Source organism: Cololabis saira, chromosome 13, assembly GCF_033807715.1.
Source record: "Cololabis saira isolate AMF1-May2022 chromosome 13, fColSai1.1, whole genome shotgun sequence".
In the NCBI taxonomy this organism is placed as follows: domain Eukaryota; kingdom Metazoa; phylum Chordata; class Actinopteri; order Beloniformes; family Belonidae; genus Cololabis; species Cololabis saira.
This window is the reverse complement of record NC_084599.1, coordinates 10039177-10054587: the sequence shown is the minus strand read 5'-3', so window position 1 is coordinate 10054587 and position 15411 is coordinate 10039177. Positions and strand designations below refer to the sequence as shown.

General features: G+C 40.2%; 1 protein-coding gene across 3 annotated transcripts; it reads left to right on the top strand.

Annotated features, from left to right (window-relative positions):
• The first annotated feature begins 2096 nt into the window (after positions 1 to 2096).
• Positions 2097 to 14109, top strand: dio1 (iodothyronine deiodinase 1). Of its 3 annotated transcripts, none has more exons than XM_061737635.1 (5): positions 2097 to 2262; positions 8274 to 8497; positions 9568 to 9711; positions 10605 to 10804; positions 12981 to 14109. In XM_061737635.1, the coding sequence occupies exons 1-5, from the start codon at positions 2231 to 2233 to the stop codon at positions 13044 to 13046; spliced, it is 666 nt and encodes a 221-aa protein (XP_061593619.1). In that variant the 5' UTR covers positions 2097 to 2230; the 3' UTR covers positions 13047 to 14109. The 3 variants fall into 3 exon arrangements, with proteins under 3 accessions (XP_061593619.1, XP_061593620.1, XP_061593618.1); XM_061737636.1 differs by having other exon boundaries at positions 2188 to 2302; XM_061737634.1 differs by lacking the exon at positions 2097 to 2262 and having other exon boundaries at positions 7915 to 8497.
• The last annotated feature ends 1302 nt before the right edge of the window (positions 14110 to 15411 follow it).

The following is a 15411-nucleotide window of genomic DNA, read 5'->3' as shown; positions in this document are numbered from 1 at the left end:
TTTGTCCTACTTTCAGCTCCAGCGTTCAGAGCCGGTGATCATCCTGAACTTTCACTGGTGGAAATGTGATTCTGCAGCGCAATCTAGCGGCCATATGTGGAACATATTAAAGAAAATATATCATTAACTTAACATACAATATAGTGCAAATAACATGTGTAAATGAGAAGCTCATACATTAATAGAATATTACCAAAATGGCAAGGAAGGACTGTTTTTGTGGGAGATCAGTAACTTCCACGGTAAAAAGAAGGAAACACGCGGCTGGAAAAAGGTGGATCTCGTGCTGCCTTTATGTGCCGTTGGAAAAATCATGACTCATGCAGATAAGTATGAATCACTAGGTTACTGTGATGTGATATGCCCTTCATCTGTGCAGAGAGTGATCATGTTTCCATTCACAAGATTGGAAAATGAAGCATCATTGCTGCTGCTAGACATTACTAGCCATACTAACTCAAAATGACGATAGTTGATGTCTAGAACATATGAACAGCACTCCAACACATCATCCACTGTTAAAAGGTTAAAAAGGACAATGTGCAGTGTCTAAAAGTTGGACTCTGAAGTCAGGATGGTTGTGAACTGAAATTCCAAGATCGGGAAAACGACCTATTGGACTTGGAAAATTCAAACTTACAAACATAATGCAGTCCATAAGAAATACTACAAAATGTGACACGCTACATATTCAATTTCAACAACTGTAGAGTTCCACTTCTCTCTTTTTTTGGGGGGGTTATTTAGGGTTTAGTACTGTTTGACAAGTTTGTGCTAAAAAAGAGAGAGAGGAAAAAAAAGGCAGCAAGCGATGCTAACTAAGTTAAGAGTCGACACTGGGACTTAAAACACTAACAGGTATTTACATTGACATTATTGACCTGTAGTCAAGGGCTTCATTGTGTCAGTTAAGACCTCATTTCCACCTGGAGCTAGGTGATGTTCAGCATTTCATCAAGATTGGGTTTGTTTTCGTTCACACTTCGTTCACTGTCACCGAGACACATTTCTAATGTAATATATATATATATAACATCTGTGATTCCTTCAAGGAGAGCTGTAAATGCCTTTTGTATCAACAGGCTTTGGGATATATGGGCAGTTACGTGCTTGTGAGAAAAATAACTGCGATAACGCATGTGAATTATTTGGTAGCCTTTGGCACAGATCATCGTTAGTGTGCGTCCATTTCACATTAAATGATCAAATGCATTCTTCAGTTAAGTTGAAATAGCTTAAGGCAACAACTGAAAACACAATAAATGTGAGACCCGAGTCTTTAAAGGCTTAAATGTCATAGTCTAAGGACAGACAGCTGGCCTCTTACTGAGCAAGCAAATAGCCACAATGTATGTATGACCACAGTGAATAAACATTGTTTTCCCCCTTTTGTTCACTATACATTAGTCATTTTCACTACTGGGGAAAAAATACTAATGTTTAGGTGATGTATATTCCCAAATTAACATTTATGAAAAAAACATTCTGCACATTTAGCCAGAAAATAATCAATTTTAATGCTAAAACACACCATTTAGGACCCGTGATTTAAAAATGAATAATCTTTGTTCAAAACAGAATGATGGAAGACTGGATTGAAGTAATACACGCATGTTCAGGGTGGAGACGTTAAAACTTTTTAATGTGGTCGGAAAAGAAAAAAAATCTACGTATTTGGTAAAAAATGAAGAGAGTATATAATACAACTTTGATCAGACTTTGGACAACAGGTATGTGAAATAATCCAATTCTTGTTTAATTCTTGTGTAATTCTTGTTAATAACTTGCTCTTATTTTCTTTTTTTTTTTTTTTTTTTTTTTTTACTTTTCATAAAAGACAGAATGTAAAGTTGTTACTTTGTGTTAATGCTGATATCTCAATAAAAAAAATATCAATAAAAAAGTAAGTAGTAAGAGTAGTAAGAGTAGAGAGAGAGAGATGGATAGATGCATGATGTGGCAGAGCTCCGACTCGTGCTGGAAGCCGGATGTGTAGACCGTGAACAGGACGGGGGAGAGCACTGCCCCTTGTGGCACGCCCGTGCTGCAGAACACGGTGTCTCATGTGCCTCACAAACTGTGGTCTCTTGGTGAGATGACCCACAATCCAGAAAACCTGGTACATGTTCACTCCCACGCTGCTCAGCCTGTCTCTCCGTGGGATGGGCTGGATGGTGCTGAAGGCGTTCCTATGTCAGGGTGAGCGTGAGCCTTGTGCAGCAGGTACAGGATGACGTCCTCCACCCCCACCTTTTCAAACTGGTAGGCAAACTACTGAACATTGCCCTTTTTATAAACACTGGTAAGTACATTGTATTAAGGTATTAAGTTATGTATTAAAAGATATAAACCAACAATGCTTCAGCTATAGAATCGTCTCTTGATCTGTAAAGCACTAGATACAGCCTCAGAAAGGCAAGTTCAGACAAACACGTAAAATTCCTGAGATACCAATCCTGGCCTCTCTCAGGGTGGGGCTTTATGGCTAATTTGCATGTACCAAATTACATGTGCATGAGGAGATAAGCAAGAAACTGGTACAAAGTATGAGTTGAAGTTAGAACATGCTAGGTGCAAAAACAAAAGAAGCAGAAGGAAGCTACATGGTGTGTTTTGACATGTTTTGTGCATTCAATTTAATTCACTTCAGATGAATAAGATGTGCATTATGGTACTTTGTGTTTTGCAACTCATGCAACATTCTTCTTTGCATGATCAGCTCCAGGAGCTTCAGATGAGTCTTCAGCACAAACCCCAACTTCTTTATCATTTTTTTTCTGTTTCTTTGAGTCTGCATATAAAATCAAGGCTGTCATAGACAAAGTCAGATTCTGGGAGCCTCCATGTCTCACCCAAATATGCTCCTGTGCAATGGATGTGGATTCACCTGACTTGGAGGCACTGCAGTGAAAAATACCAGAGAGGATACAGGTCTGCAGCTTTATCTTTCAAATGGCTGCTTTGCAAATCTGGCTCAAAAACAACTGTATCCATCTTACTAATAAAGCCTGAAGCTGTTCCTACCAATTAACTGCTTGGATACACCATCACCAGGAGCGGATATACATCTGTCAACCAGTAGAGTTTTGTGTGTGAGTGTATATTTGCATGGTGTCTTTCTCTTCCACTCTCATTTGAAATTCATACATTCAAACAGAGTCTTTCTTTCATGGGGCTGTAGCAGGTGAGGGGCTCACTCTTCCATATGCATGTAACTTTAGGCGCTTACATACTGGTGTTCTGTAACATTTACGTAAAAGGAGGCCACCAATTGCACTCCATTGCCTTTACATAGTGGCCCAAGGAAGAGCACATAATCCCGCAAACAGGTGTCCTTACATATAGAAAACTGGCATTTCAGAAACGTGTGACTCGATGTTGTGTATGTGTCACGTTCATTGCTTTCACAGTACATGATTAAATTACAAATTATAGCGGAGGAGATGATGCTGTGAACTTTCCTCATATTATAGGTGTCATGGTCTTTTAAATGGATGCATGCGTGCATGTGCATGAGAGGCGCGTGGACGAGACAGTGAAGGTGTGCGTGGGTCTGGCGCGCTGATGTGTGGAGAAGCTGACTGGGAAGGTTTGAAAAGGGTCACTTGACAGATAAGGCTGCATGTACAGAATCAGTAAATAAACACATTCGGGCTCCTCCAGCTGGAAGTGTCTGGGTCTTCCTCAGCAATGCCTTCCTCAGTGTAATGAAATTAAATGAATTGCTAGCTTTCATAATATCCAACTTTACACGCAAATCTTTTTTTGTACATCAGGAAACATCGAAAAAAGCAACCAACTTATGATATATAAGGGGGGTGGTCTTTTAATTGGCAACTGGCATAACCAATGGCTAGCTGTCATCACTTTTGCTACTTTGCACCTAGCTAGCCCTCTATTGACTGAGCTGTGAATAAAGACCTTACAAGTTATATTTCTTCATCTTTGAAATAGAATAGATTATGTTGTGTGGTTTATTGTACGAGTGACCACCGTGACTGGCTGTGGGTGAGACTGGAAGGGGATGAAGCTTTGCTCAGCAACAGGCAGCATGTGGTGTAACAGTGCATGTGCTAAACAGAGCGGCCATTTTTGATGTCCCCACCTTTTTTCATTTCTTTTCTAATTCTTTTTGTAGCTTCTTCCTGTGGTTATCCTCTGGTATGAAAGAGGAAAAATAACTAAAATCACCAATACCTCGTAATGTCCTCATTTCAACAAATGTTTAGGAAGTTATATTTAACAATAATGCATTACAGAAGTTTAAACGCTAGTCAATAAACCTTAATTCTGCTGAAATTAGTTTACAGTCCTTGCCCAGACTTGTAGGAGAGGGTCAAAACTAAAAAAAAAGTATTGCAGTTAAGAGGGCAGTGAGACAACTATGCTGCTCTTATTCAAACAGTTGAGTGTTGACATTTTTAACTCACCAGCTCTGACAGTCGGAATAGTTACGTCAAGTGTTGTGGATTCTTAACGTCTGAAAGATCCTCGTGTTCGTTTGTCTGGTGTACCATAAGAAAACCAGGGAACAGAATCAGAATCAGAAAAGGGTTTATTGCCAAGTTTGTTAACACACACAAGGAATTTGTTGTGGTGATTGGTGCAATACAATAAAAATAAAAATATAAAAACAAATATATAAGAGATAGAATAAAATGTATAAACAGAAATGTACAATATGAGGTTTTAAAGTGCCGGATATGAGTCTTTACAAAAAGTGACGTAGGATGACTTAGGACAGATAAAATAAAATGTATAAACAGAAATGTACAATATGGGTTTTTTAAAGTGCCGGATATGAGTCTGTACAAAAGTTACGGGATTGGGATATTACGTTAATGTAACGTAGTGTGGGGTGGGGGGGCAGTCCGTGGTAGACGGGGGAGAGGGGGGACCGGGGCCTTGTTGATGAGGACAGCTGTAGTCGGGAAAAAACTGTTTTTTGTGGCGTGAGGTTTTGGTCCTGATGGATCGCAGCCTCCTGCCAGAGGGAAGAGTCTGGAACAGTTTGTGTCCGGGGTGGGAGGGGTCTGCTGCAATCTTGCACGCTTCAGGGTCCTGGAGAGATGGAAGGTTGCAGCCAATCACCTTCTCTGCAGAGCGGATGATACGCTGCAGCTGCTCCTGTCCTTTACAGTGGCAGCAGCGTACCAGACGGTGATGGAGGAGGTGAGGATGGACTCAATGATGGCCGTGTAAAACTGCACCATCATTGTCTTTGGCAGGTTGAATTTCTTCAGCTGCTGCATAGTACATCCTCTGCTGTGCTTTTTTTGGTGAGGGAGGTGATGTTCAGCTCCCACATGAGGTCCTGAGTTATGATGTTCCCCAGGAAGCGGTAAGACTCCACAGTGTCTGCTGGAGAGTCACACAGGGTGAGGGGGGCAGGTGGGGCTGCGTTCCTCCTGTAGTCCACTATCATCTCCACTGTCTTTAGAGCGTTGAGCTCTAGATTGTTCTGGCTGCACCAGGTCACCAGCTGGTCCACCTCCCACCTGTAGGCGGACTCATCCACACCAGAGATGAGTCCAATGAGGGTGGTGTCGTCCGCAAACTTCAGGAGCTTGACGGACTGATGACTGGAGGTGCAGCTGTTTGTGTACAGGGAGAAGAGTAGAGGAGAGAGAACGCAGCCTTGAGGGGATCCGGTGCTGATGGTCCGAGGGTCAGATAAATGTTTCCCCAACTTCACCCGCTGCTTCCTGTCAGACAGGAAGTCAGTGATCCACCTGCAGGTGGAGTCAGGCACGTTCAGCTGGGAGAGCTTGTCCTGGAGCAGAGATGGGATGATGGTGTTAAAAGCAGAGCTGAAGTCCACGAACAGGATCCTGGCGTAGGTTCCTGTGGAGTCCAGGTGCTGGAGGATGAAGTGCAGGGCCATGTTTACAGCATCGTCTACAGACCTGTTGGCTCTGTAGGCGAACTGCAGGGGATCCAGTAGTGGGTCGGTGGTTTTTTTGAGGTGTGGCAGCACAAGGCGCTCAAAAGACTTCATGACCACAGAGGTCAGGGCGACGGGTCTGTAGTCATTGAGTCCTGTGGTCCTTGGTTTTTTGGGGACAGGTATGATGGTGAAGGTTTTGAAGCAGGCTGGCACATGGCATGTCTCCAGGGAGGTGTTAAAGATGTACGTGAACACTGGAGACAGCTGATCGGCACAGTGCTTCAGGGTGGATGGGGAGACAGAGTCCGGTCCTGCTGCTTTGCAGGGGTTCAGTCTTTTGAATGTCTTATTAACGTCCCTCTCCAGGATAGAGAGGAGCGTCGCAGTGGTGTGGGGGGTGGAGGATGGGGCCTCTGGGGTGTGAAGTGGTGGAAAGGCTCCAGCCCCTGTTGGGGAGGAGGGGGGGTGCAGTTATGGCGCTTTTAGACTAGTCCCGCCTCCGCCCGGCTCGGCGCGGCGCGGCTCGTCGCGGCTCCACCCGTTTTGTCCCCGTTTGTTTTTCCACAGCCAGGTGAGAAGTGGGCAGGTTGGGGTGAAGCTGCTGTGACGTACTCGATTGCGCAACCGCTTTGTTTGTGTCGGCGCTGATCAGAAATCAGCTGGAGCCGCGAGCGGCTGAGAAAAAAACAGAGCTCCTGGTGGATCTGATCGTTCCTTATCCCCCGTCTACATCCCTTTTTAATTTTCTCGACAGCCACCAGGTTTATGAACATCTGCACCTCAGAGTTGGATCACCAAACAGACGTTTTGCGCTTTATAATAAAATCGCCGCGAGCCGCTCTCGCGCTGACTCCCACTTCCTGATTCAAACGTCTGACGGCCCCGCCCCCGACCAATCAGCGGTGTGGAGGGTGATGACGTCAGAAATAGTCCCGGCTCAGCCCGGTTAGAACCTCACTGAAATGGTTACAGAAAAAAGTATCGGCTTAGAGCGGCTTTACCCGTCTCAGCCCTAGTGCGAAAGCGCAAAACGGGTAGAACCGAGCTGAAGTGATACTAGTGCAAAAGCGACAAGAATGGTTACAGAAAAAGTATCTGCTTGGAGCGGCTCCACCCGCCTCGGCCCGTAGTGGAAAAGCGCAAGACGGGGCCGTGGCGGGTAGAAGCGAGCTGAGGCGGTACTAGTGCAAAAGCGCCATTAGAGGGATGGAACTGGGGAATGTGAATGCAGTCCCGGGGGATGGTATCAGTACTGTCCGTTTGTTTGTCAAAGCGACAGTAGAACTCGTTCAGCCAGGTTGTTGGCTAGGCGTCGGTCGTTGATGGAGGGGGGGGCTCTGGGTTTGTAGTTTGTTATCTGCCTCAGTCCCTTCCAGACTGAGCTGGCATCGTTATCTGAGAACTGTTGGCGTAGTTTCTCAGAGTACAGTCGTTTAGCTACTCTAACCTCCTTGCTAAACGTGTACTTTGCCTTTTTGAGCCTGTCTTTGTCGCCACTCCTGAACGCTTCCTCCTTCTGCAGCTGCAGCCTTCTGGGCTTTGATGTGAACAGTCCAAGCATGCCTGAAGATCCTCCATAACATAGAATCAAAGTTAATACAAGCTTTTATTATATCATGCACAATATTTTCCAGCCGGAGGTACACTTTTCTCAAACCACATAGGTAGGACAGAAATGCACACTGTGGTCATCAATCCAGTCATATTTATACTGAAGACGGGAGGTGTTTTGTACGTTGTAGGAGCCGATGTTGAACCTTATCTGTTGAACCTTATCTGGGAGGCCAGCTGCAGTGAAAGAAACTTAAACATGTCACACTTTCAGCCATATATTTTCTGTTGTCTATCTCTAATCCGACATGCCAACCCAGCAAAGATCTACGACAACCAAAACCCAGAGAAAAAAGGAGGGGAACCATCAATCTTAAACATCCGCTCCTCTTCACAGTCCTCCTCACCTAAAGAAGAACTTAGCTATCAGTCTAATCCTAAAAACAGGAGGTGGTTCTGCACTGAGAGCAACCATCAGTGTACAATCTTATAGAAAAAAACCTTAATACTTTTAACAATTTCATAAAATCCTAACACGTCTGTTACTTTTTTTTTAAATAAAACGAGGCTGATCCTCCACCAGTCCGGGAACTCGTATTTTCCTATAGGGGTTGGAATGTACGAGCAAAAGGAAGGACCCTGAAGGCATCAGTCATACAGTATTTAAAGCAGCGCCGTGGAGTTGTGAACTAGTGTTGTTCTGTCTCCACTAAAGAGCAGACATGTCTCTCCAGAAATTGGTGGTTTATTTCAAAGCAGCATGTATTCTTTGCTGCATGATAGCAGTCCCACCTGTGCTCAGTATTATACAGTTTCTCTCACCAACCCTCTTCAGGACCCTGATGTTGAAAATGGGCGAAAAGACAACAATGACCCAGAATCCCAGATTTAAGTTTGAGGATTGGGGTCGGACTTTTTTGTCTTTCACCTTCATCAAAACTGCCTTTCAAAACATGTGGCAGTCGCTCGGACAAGAAGCTTTTATGGGCGGAGAAGTCCCAGACTCACCGTTGATCACCATGGACAGGCAGAAAACCAGCATCTGCAAATACGTGAAAGGTGTGTTTTTGTTTATGATATATAATATATATATATATATATATATATATATAATATATATATATATATATATATATATATATATATATATATATATGTATGTGTGTATATATATATGTATGTGTGTATATATATATATATGTTTGTTTTTTTTAATGATTTTGATATAGCTTATTTTGTGACAAATTGACTTGAATGTTTTATTTGAGATTTGCACAAATGTTTTGTTATTTGCACTACTGTCAACCTCAGTGGAAAAGTCTGCCTGTTACTGTCTACATTGTATTAATTGCACAGTGTATTTTAATTTAATTGTTATGCAGGAAAGGGATATTTGTTTTATTTTATTCAAGAAGGATTTTTATTCTATATATGCAGGCAGTTTATTTTTATTTCATTTGTTTTATACATTTTGATATTGTGCAGACCTCTGTTAACAAAGGAACCTGTGTGACATTTGGCACGAGGCTTTGTATTAAAACTGAGTATATGTATATATATGTGTGTGTGTGTGTGTGTTATATATATATATATATATATATATATATATATATATATATATATATATATATATATATATATATATATATATATATATATATATATATATATATATATATATATAAAATGTGTATATGTATATATATATATATATATATATATATATATATATAAAATGTGTATATGTATATATATATATATATATAATGTGTATATGTATATATATGTGTGTGTGTGTATATATATATATATATATATATATATATATATATATATAATGTATATATGTGTGTGTGTGTGTATATATATATATATATATATATATATATATATATATATATATATATATATATATATATATATATATATATATATATATATATATATATATATATATATATATATATATTAGTATTTTTTTAATTAACCATTTTTATTTTATTCATTGTATTTTTAAATTAATTATTATTATTATTTTATTAATTGTATTTTTTTATTTTCAATTTTTTTATTCCCTTTGTCCCACCAAGTATTGAAAGCCTCCATTGTGCGCCTTTTGTTTTCTGTAGGGAACAGACCGCTGGTGTTGAGTTTCGGGAGTTGTACCTGACCCCCGTTTATGTTCAAACTAGACGAGTTCAAGCAACTCGTCAAGGATTTCAGCGACGTCGCTGACTTTCTTGTCATCTACATCGCTGAGGCTCATTCAACAGGTGAGTCAGTCATCAGGAGCCAGATGGAGAAATGTGTACTTGGTCTCTCTTTTTGTGAACAATTTTTGTCACAGGTCGTTTTTGAACTAGTCCAAGTTTCTCTCAAGTAATGTTACCACCACTCAGCAGGTACTGCATCAGTCTAATCATGTTATTCTTTAATTGTATTTAAAACAGTCTCTCTTTTTCTGTGTCCTCTGTTTTTTATATTTATATATATATATATTTAAACTCAAAAAAATAATTGAGGGCGAGCCCTCATTTACAATGACGTCGAGCAATACAAAAGTAAAAACAAAAGACAGAGACAAAAATAGAACAACAAAAGAGCAGTCAATTAAACAAATATGATGTTACAATTAATAAATAATGTAACAATAAAATCAATTAAAACAGATACAAGCAGTGCTTAAAAGATTTAAGATCAGGGATTTAAAAGACCAAAAGACACTAGTGAATTCATTCACTCTGTTCACTGAGTGTTTTGTAATGAGTTCCAGATGGAAGGTGCAGAAAAGCTATAAAAATATTGCTTCTATTGATAAACTTGTTTGTTTTTACAATAGCAATAATACACTGTTGCACTGATGATGTATTTACTTAAAGACTTACTACACAACTTATACATATAAAAGATGCCTTGGTTTATCATTATCAGCTCATTGTATATCTTTAATTCTGTTTCCTATTTGTCACTTTTGATTCAAGCCTTTTTATGAGTTGCACGTTAACTAATTTCAGACCTGAATCTAGCTGCTTAGAACTGCATTGAACACTGAGAATGTGAAACTTTTTAAATATAAAACAGTGTTACTTTTAGCCTCCTAATAAATGTTACCGTTCTGCATTCTCTGCCATTTTTTTAAATGACAACAACTTTGTCTCCTTCTCAGATGGATGGGCCTTCACCAACAATTTTGACATCAATCAGCACAAGAGCCTGGAGGACAGGCTTTCTGCAGCTGAAACCCTGGTTCAGAACGAACCGCTGTGTCCTGTTGTTGTCGATGAAATGAGTAATGATGCCGCCCTGAAGTACGGAGCTCAGCCGGAGAGGCTTTACGTGCTGCATGCTGGGAAAGTTCTCTACAAGGTCAGTTTGTTTGTTTTTACATTTTTTAACAACCACCATGTATTTTCAAAACTTTGTACAACTACATAAGGTAACAAAAAGTGGATTAAAGAGTTGACCAGTTCAAATGCCACCATCACTGATAGCACAGAAGTGCATAGTTCATGAAATGGTTCACCTCAAAGTAAATAATTTATGTTGAATGGATATCTGTTGATTCAAAATCTGTTCATATCAAATATAATAAGACATCCTTTATTTCAAAGAAAAGTACTAATTTCAGCCAGTAGATACTGAAAACAGTTGCAGCGTGTTACAACAGCACGACTCTGCAGTAAGAGAGTCTGGGTGTCAGACTGGTCTGTCTGCTGTCCAGACCTGTGACCTGCACTGAAAACATTCCTGCTATCGCTTGATAAATAGGTCAAAGGAGTCCCTGAAAGACTGGGCTGCAAACAGACAGACAAACAAACAGAGACGTATCAGGACTGTCTCTGTTTGTCAAAGCTACAGTAGAACTCGCTCAGGTTGTTGGCTAGGCGTCGGCCGTTGATGGAGGGGGGGGCTCTGGGTTTGTAATTTGTGATCTGTCTCAGGCCCCGTTTACACGGAGCAAAAACGGTGGCGTTTTCATGCGTTTTGGCCGTTTGTTTACACGAAAACGGAGCTCAAAGTCACCAAAAATGTTCATTTCTGAAAACTCCGGCCAAAGTGGAGATTTTCAAAAACTCTGTTTTCACATTTGCGTCTAAACAGAGGAAAACGGAGATTTAGGCTCAAAACGTCACATTATGCAACAGAAACGTCACCAGCGTCATGAGTGACACCTGTGTTTACAATTTGTTTGTAACCGTCAATATTTTCTTGTATTTTACCTGTTTTATATTCTAAAGTCACACTTAAAAGTAACTCCACTTCTCTGTCACTCCAAACGAAAGACTCTCGTTCCGTCTTGGAAGTAAAGCCTGAATTATGGTCCCGCGTTAAATCGACGCAGAGCTTACGGCGTAGGGTACGCGGCGATGCGCGCCGTACGGTGTGTGTCGCCGCGCACCCTACGCCGTAGGCTCTGCGTTGGTGTAACGCGGAACCATAAATCAGCCTTAACTGGTAAAATAACAATTCCACTGCATTTTAAATATAATATTTCTATATATTTACCCCATTTTTTTCAGAGATCATTTGAATCACTTTTTGAGTGCAGGGGGAGTTCAGGGATTTAAGTATAGTTTTTTTTTTTTTTTTCTTAATAAAGCTTGAGAAAAGGTTTTGAGTGAAACATTTTTTGATTTACAGGTTTATAGATGTCAAAATGTGTTGATATGATAAATGGCTTACACTTATATAGCGCTTTCCAGCTGTACTCCTACAGCCCCAAAGCGCTTTACACTGCAGACACACACACACACACACACACCGGTTGTCGGCGGAGCTGCCACACACAGCGCTGGCCTGACAACCGGGAGCAACTGGGGATTCAGTGACTTGCCCAAGGACACTTCGGGGGACACAGGAGGAACTAGGACTCGAACCACTGACCTTCAGGTTCATGGGCTAACGCTCTACCAACTGAGCCACCTGACCCAATATATCACTGAATTCCAGCTCTCGGATGTCCAGACAGTTTCCGATGTTACGACACTGCTCAACGTCAGTAAACAGATTTAGTTTACTGGGGGTGAACGACCGGCACAAAACACAGACGTTTGGGGATTTGTGCCAATTTCAGTTAAATCTGTTTTTTGTTTTTCTTGACAACTCTTTACACTGTGATTTACATTTTACAGAAACGTTTTTTTCCCTCAATGCCAGTTCTTGCCTATTTAAATATGTAAAGTGCAGGGATATAAGGGTGTACAGGTTCCTGCAGTGACTCTGCAATTTTTCACCTTTACATCATGCCGTTGCGTGTTAAGTAACAGTGGAAAAAAAAAAACAAAAAAAAACACACACACACACACACACACACACACACACACACACACACACACACACACACACACACACACAGAGGTAATGATGGAATTCTTGGCATGTGCTCAGGTTCCTTGTTACTTTGAAAGAAATAGATTGCATGGCAAAGCTTTGTTTATGAGTAATTATGTTTTGTTTTTTGTATTCTCCTTTTTATTTCAATGAAATGTATTCAACATATCTATTTTGCATTAGTTACATTCTTAATTTCTTTTGTCCTCAGGGGGCGATGGGGCCTTGGGGCTACAATCCACTGGAGGTCCGTTCTGTCCTGGAGAAGATGAAATAAGAGCCTGCACCTTTTTTTTTTTTCTTTTTTTTTTTCTTTTTATCATCCATCAGTCTGATAAGGAAGTTTGTTGCTTATTTGGTTAATTCTGTATCGTAGTCATGTTATTTTACTCGGTCTGCATGCAGGTCCTCCACAAACACTGAATGGGAAATATAATCCTTGGACATGCACAAGTGTTGCCCTCCTGCATTCACAAAACGCGCCCTGAGCTTGAACTGAGCTCGTGTTTCTTTGTGACGGCTACAGATTAAACCATTGGCCTCTGTCGCCAGATGGAGTGAAACATGATAAAGGTTCACTCAGGAATTGTGTCTGAAGCTGGATGGATGTCACGTGTCCCCCTCTTTGTTGTTAATGCTGAAGTTTACAATTTATATCTGAGAAATTACTCATTTTTCACTTGCAGTGTCGCTGCCACCATGTTCAGCATAAATTTACAATGATTTATTTTCAGGTATAAATTCTCCAAAGTAATTCTATGCAAGGCTGCTTCTTTTATGACGATTACAGTGCAATCCTCTGGAAACTGTAATCTGATAAAAGATTATTTGGAAGTGGGCCTTCTCTGAATTACATAGGAGTATTTATCACCTTACACATGTAATGCATGATCCTTAAATAAGGCTTTGAGTTTAATTTGAATCAGAGTGTTTGTTTTATCCTCCAGCAACATCATGACGCATACTTTTTCTTTTTGGAAAGCCACAGACATCTTCAATATTGCATTGTGTGGTTTCAGGGCATTAATGTCTTTGCACATGAGTTTCCAACTACACCAAGAATGTGGTTGTTTACTATTTTCCTGGAAGCAATAAATGAGTGGCATGGTATGCAGATTACCCAACTGCAGTCTGGCATGCATTGAATGAATTTGAGTTGCATTCAGATCCTGATGTGAGTTAATGCTTAACTTTCTTATATTTACTTTGATTTCTGCATCCTATGGCCTTAATGTTTTGTACACGTTCAAATAAGTGCTTTTGTGGCTTTTCAATGTCTTTGTTATATGAAGTAAGTCCTTTGAGTTCAAAATAATAAAATAAAAGACTTGTATTTTCAGGGAGAATTCAATTTCCAGCTTTGTTTTTTGTAGCTTATTTTCAAACATTTATTCCTAAAATACAGAAAATCAATCCTTAGAATACATCCCCTCAGTAAAACTTTTCCTATAATAATTTGTGCAATATTAGCAATAATAATTTGCAATAATAATTTGTGTAACAACAAATTAAGCTCAGTGGTATATTTAGTGGGTCATATCTGAATATATGGAACATAAAAGGACCCAGACGCCAAATAAGATACATTTAAATGGAATATAGGGTCGATTAATGCTAGCAAATCTGCAAACAAGGCTGTTGGTGTCGTTCCGGGTTTCCCTTTTGACTGCGTGCCTTAGGCAGACAGTAGTTTTGGCTCATGCCCAGCCAGGCCACATCCTGTCGAGGCAAGCCAGCTTCCTATCGCTGAGACAGGAACCAGAACCCTGTCAGATCCTCCCAACAGCAGACATTAAAGATTCCAACTAAAATTGAAAACTCTTCGTTCCTTCAGGTAAGTAGGCATGTCTCTGCAGAACATGAAGGGTGCACTGAAGTCCACCAGAGGGCAGGGTAAAGTAAGCAACTGAAATATCTGGCTTTATTTCATTCTGGTTGTTAAACTGAAGTGTTTTTTTTCCTTTTCCAGCTGTTTTATATAAATGCCACAAACTTTATTCATTCTTCACGGTGATGAAGTTACCAGATCTTTACATAAATGCAACAGATGAACAGTTTTTTCATGAATTGTCAGTCGTGTTTGAGAGATTATTTTTTTTGTGTATAAATCAAGTGTATTATTAGGATGCAAAAATACTTGAACAAGCAAAAGAAAAATGCTGGGAATAAGACTCAGCAGGAAGCATATTCTTTACAAAGATGACTCACCAGAAGAGGAATAATGCGTGAATATGCTGAGCCTAGAGTTCTAGTCTCATAAATACCTTCTAAATGAAAGATTCACTCGTTTCATCATTTGTAAAGCTTTTAGTTGGTTCTCACTGCCCTTTTTTTTTTTTTTTTTTTTTTTTTTTTTAAAACCACCAACAATAAAATGCATCTTGACTTAATGTCAGAAATAGAAAAACTTTTTGGAGCTGCTGGAGTCATGAAAACTGGCTTAGGTTGGCTGGGCACTGACAGACGACTGGCCTCGCACTAATGCCAACCAGATGATCAGGTTTATTTGCAAAGCTACATTCTGGGTGAGTTCTGGATGACCTTTGTTCTGTAATTTGTTCCTTCACAGGGCCAGCGTCTTCCTGACTATCATTTGCATGCTTTGTATCTGGAGCAATCGTGAGACAAGCAGGATATCAAAC